The sequence below is a fragment of the Pundamilia nyererei genome, unplaced genomic scaffold (genome assembly GCF_000239375.1).
Source record: "Pundamilia nyererei isolate P.nyererei 1_Seehausen unplaced genomic scaffold, PunNye1.0 scaffold00093, whole genome shotgun sequence".
In the NCBI taxonomy this organism is placed as follows: Eukaryota; Metazoa; Chordata; class Actinopteri; order Cichliformes; family Cichlidae; genus Pundamilia; species Pundamilia nyererei.
This window is the reverse complement of record NW_005187494.1, coordinates 1,056,053-1,059,955: the sequence shown is the minus strand read 5'-3', so window position 1 is coordinate 1,059,955 and position 3,903 is coordinate 1,056,053. Positions and strand designations below refer to the sequence as shown.

Below are 3,903 nucleotides of genomic sequence, written 5' to 3'. Positions count from 1 at the left end.
GAAATAAAGCACCGAAATGTGCGCTGCTTTTCGGTCTGGTTACTACCGTTTATGTCAGAACCGGTGCCATCATGGCACCGGACACCGGTACCCATCCCTACTCACCCCCGACATTTCCTTTGTAAGTATTGTAGATCTCTTTTAGACGGCGGTAACGAAAAGCCAGTTTACGCATCCACTCCACCCCTCCCTGAACTCCTGTGGTGGTTCCTGATGCAGCTCCACTGCTGGGGCCGTTAAATCCATCCGCCATGAAGTTGTAGTTGCTGAAGCAAAGAAAAACTACCTGTGATTACTCAGAACGACACAAAGCATTTTGTAGTGTCTGGGTTAGTTAGCGGGGCAGCGTGTAACACACCTCAGGTCCTGTCCATTGTCATCAGACGCCACATCCTCAACATGGACTTGATCACACTCCTAGAAGAAAACACAAGTAGAGGGATTCTTTTCCTAGTTTTGTTAGGAACTAATTAAATATGAAACTAAAACATGTATGACAAGTAATTGTGGGGCTTTTTGAACACCTTCAACCTGTTAAAATGGAAGGAGGTGGAACCAGAAAAAACACTCACCAGTTACCTGATTATTATTCACATGTATAATAAGATGCTTTTTGATTGGTTGTAAGTTTAGAAGTGCTCATGTCAGGAAACAGAGCCGCATTTGTTTGTTTAATGCAGTTCAACCGGTTTTTGACAGTCAGCCTATTGTCTATCTGCCTTCTTCCATCTGACATGCAACTCAGTGAGTTTGTAAAAAATTAAATTAAATTAAATCTGGAATTCTGGTTTGTATCAGCTGCTGTGAACAAGCAAAAGCTGCTCGTCTCTCATATTCACTCCAGTCTAAACAAACTTCACTGTACCTCGAGGTCATTGAAGAAAAGATGGGTGTCTGCCAGCTCAAAGATCAGCTCCTCCATCTGCAAGCCCAAGTTCAACACAGTCGCCGGGTCCTGAACAAAATAAAACAGACCCACAATAAGCATGTTACACAATTCAATAGGTCTAATTTTTGCATTGTAAGCTCAAAGGATTCATCTTTGGAAAAACCAACCTTGCCAAACTTCTGCGCATAAGAGCCGGTGAGCAAAGAGTGGAATATAATGATGGTTTCATCCAGATCCCATAGAAAAATGCGCTGAAACACAAAAGAACAAGATTACCTGTTGGGCTGCACTCCATATTACAGTGAACTTTTTCCTGCTCCTCTAACTTTCCCATTATATTTCAAAAAGCATGAAAAAAACCCCATAAACATAACTTGGGTTTGGACTTGACACAGAAATGGTTCAGTTCCTGTAATAGTTAATTAATATATCTATCATTGTAAGGATTTCACAAATGTCAAAACAAACTCACTGCTATTAATTATATCCAGTAATGTTTAATAAGCAAATTAAATGGTTACCTCAAGGTCACTCTCAGCAGGTGGAGAGTTATCAGACTTCTTGCCCTTCCCTTTGGCTTTGCCCACCGAGTTCCTGCGGCCGACCTCGTCCTGATCTCGAGCTCCAGCGGGCACTGCCACAGCTGTAGGAAGAGCCGCACAAACAGGCAGGTTTTCTGGTGGGGATGCATCTAAAACGAGACCAAGAACATGAGCGTGGCAGCCAGCATAAAAAACAACCTTTTAATAAGAGAGCAGCTGAAAGAAGATTCTCATTTTAGTTATTTAGATTTTCCACTTAAATTCTTTTTGAATTCCACAGCACATTATGGGATTAAAACGGAGAATTGGCTGCAGACTTTTTCACTTGTTTACTGAGGTGCAGATCCAGAATATTAGCTGCTCTCTTCACACTTCAGTGTAACCTGGTCTAAAGCTGACAGTTTAATGTCTGATCCAACTACTTTAGATCTTAAATTTCTCATCTGCATCTCTTAAATGTCTCGAGCTGTGCAGGGCTGCAGTGGATATCTAAAAAGAGCTCCAGACAAAACAGAAGAGTTCTGTTATAAGTTCTTCCAGGATGTAGAACAAATTGCATCTTGAAAATGAAATTTTAGCCAAGTGCACAGGAGAACTGATAAAAAAATAAATAAAAAGTACACTATACTTCATCCTAACTGTTTAACTAGTTTGTTAAATATTTCTACACAGTAACACAAGCACCTTAACAGTGTGTGCAGTATTCATTTAGTTATTTTTCAGGTTTTTATTTATGTAAAGTTAACTTAGAGAAAGACAGTACCATGAGACGTTTTGGTTTAAGTATTCTTACTGTGCTTTTTCCTGCTTTAAATGTAGGTACAGCAATGTTACACAGCTATTTAACATGTGCTGTAGAACAAAGTGCTGACAGTTATTTAAGGTAAAGAATCCAAAGGCAGAAAAAAAGGTAAAAGGCAAAAGATAATGAAAAGCCAAAAACCTCTAGGAGGCAGTCCAGCTGAGGCGGCCTCCTCTGATTTCACTGCTGAATATCCAGCAACACCTGCACCACCACTGTGGTCATCACTGTTAGGTAGCCCAGCAGGCACATAGCTGGGAGGAAGAGTGTAGTACTGAGAGAACTGACTCTGTCCCAGAGAGTTATAGCTGCTAAAATCCTGGAGAGAAGTGAAACAACAAACAAACGTGATCAGCAGAATGAAAGGACTCCACGCAGGGCTGAGTAACAATACGCGGGAACAATCTCATCTTTTCAAGAAGTTCTAATATCACTGAACATAACACAAACTCAGGTTCTGTGTCAGACAGTACGATGAACCCTCTGTGATCAAAACTTGATCCCAAAAGCATCCACTTCCTGTGGATTTCTTCCCTCACTCAAAGACAAAAATACTGAAGTTTGAGCTGAACTTTTGCTCACATTACAAATGCTTTTAATATCCTTTTATAGATCACTACGTCTAGCATTCTAATCTCCAACCACAGCACAGAATAAACATGTTGAGCACACACATACAAGACTTCTGCATTCCTTGCTTGAGATTTGCACCATATTAACACTTTGCTCGCATACATTCATAGCTTGAAAGGAATTTTTTCCTTTTAATTTTTGGTCATTTTAAAGGCAATTTTCCACTCCCACAGTGCACCAACCGCTCTTAAAAACACACACAAAGATAATTTTATTCTTCATCTTACTGGAGAATCACTCATTCTCACCTGATGGGCCACCGCTGAGGCGGTTGTAGTCGCGGCTGTAGCTGAAGGGATGTTGGAATACACACTGGATGTTGTGAAGCTTGAGCCTAGAGAAAGAAACATTCGCATTAAAAGAGATGCAAAGTCTAAAATATAAAAATAAAAATTCTTCTAGATGATGTTATAATGGCAAGAGAGGAAATCAGAGCTGTGCTGCTGCAGGTTCTCCTTTACTGTGTTCTTCAGGTATTTGCAGACAGTGAGACAGAGTGAGATGGCAGCTTGCCTTGGCTGGGGTATGAGTAGTGCAGCTGGCCTGGCTGGGTTGAGGTATATGTGGAGCTGAAACTGAGAAACCCAGGCTGGCCACCAGAGGGCGCATCAGGCAGCCCTGTCTCTGTTTTTATGCCTGGCCACATAGCACCTGAAGATGAAAGAGAGCAATGGAAGCTGAAGATGAAAGAGGCAGCAGGGGAGAAAGTGGGTCACTGAAGATGCAGCAAAGTTAGTAAACTGGGTACTCCCGTCAAGATTTGTTTTTGTGTAAAAGCAGGGTTTAAAAGCAGACTGGTTCAGCGCCAAAGCACAGTGAGGCTTTAAAAGCAAAGTCATGAAGTGTGATGCTTGGATTTTAGAGAGCAGACTGTCCTTAAAAAGGGTCGTCCTAAAAGAGCGGGCACTAACCAAAAGGTGGGAGACCGTAGGTCTGGCCTGTTTGGGGGAAGGATGAGTACACAGTGGACTGGGCCAGAGGAGGAAACGCCACCTGACTGGTGTATGACGTTACTGCTGGGCTGAAAGAGAGAGAGA

At 41.9% G+C, this 3,903-nt stretch overlaps 1 protein-coding gene across 2 annotated transcripts in view; it reads right to left on the bottom strand.

Moving 5' to 3' along the window:
* eya3 (EYA transcriptional coactivator and phosphatase 3) overlaps positions 1-3,903 on the bottom strand; it is a 14,040-nt gene that overhangs the window by 3,759 nt on the left and 6,378 nt on the right. Inside the window, exons 7-15 of one of the 2 annotated variants that reach the window (XM_005739727.1) lie at positions 3,778-3,887; positions 3,380-3,517; positions 3,115-3,200; positions 2,375-2,552; positions 1,411-1,580; positions 1,057-1,140; positions 866-955; positions 359-417; positions 106-266 (exon numbers count right to left, since the gene is read on the bottom strand). In XM_005739727.1, the coding sequence (XP_005739784.1) occupies positions 106-266; positions 359-417; positions 866-955; positions 1,057-1,140; positions 1,411-1,580; positions 2,375-2,552; positions 3,115-3,200; positions 3,380-3,517; positions 3,778-3,887 (1,076 nt within the window). The remainder of the gene's footprint in view (positions 1-105; positions 267-358; positions 418-865; positions 956-1,056; positions 1,141-1,410; positions 1,581-2,374; positions 2,553-3,114; positions 3,201-3,379; positions 3,518-3,777; positions 3,888-3,903) is intronic. The other variant, XM_005739728.1, reaches the window with a different exon arrangement.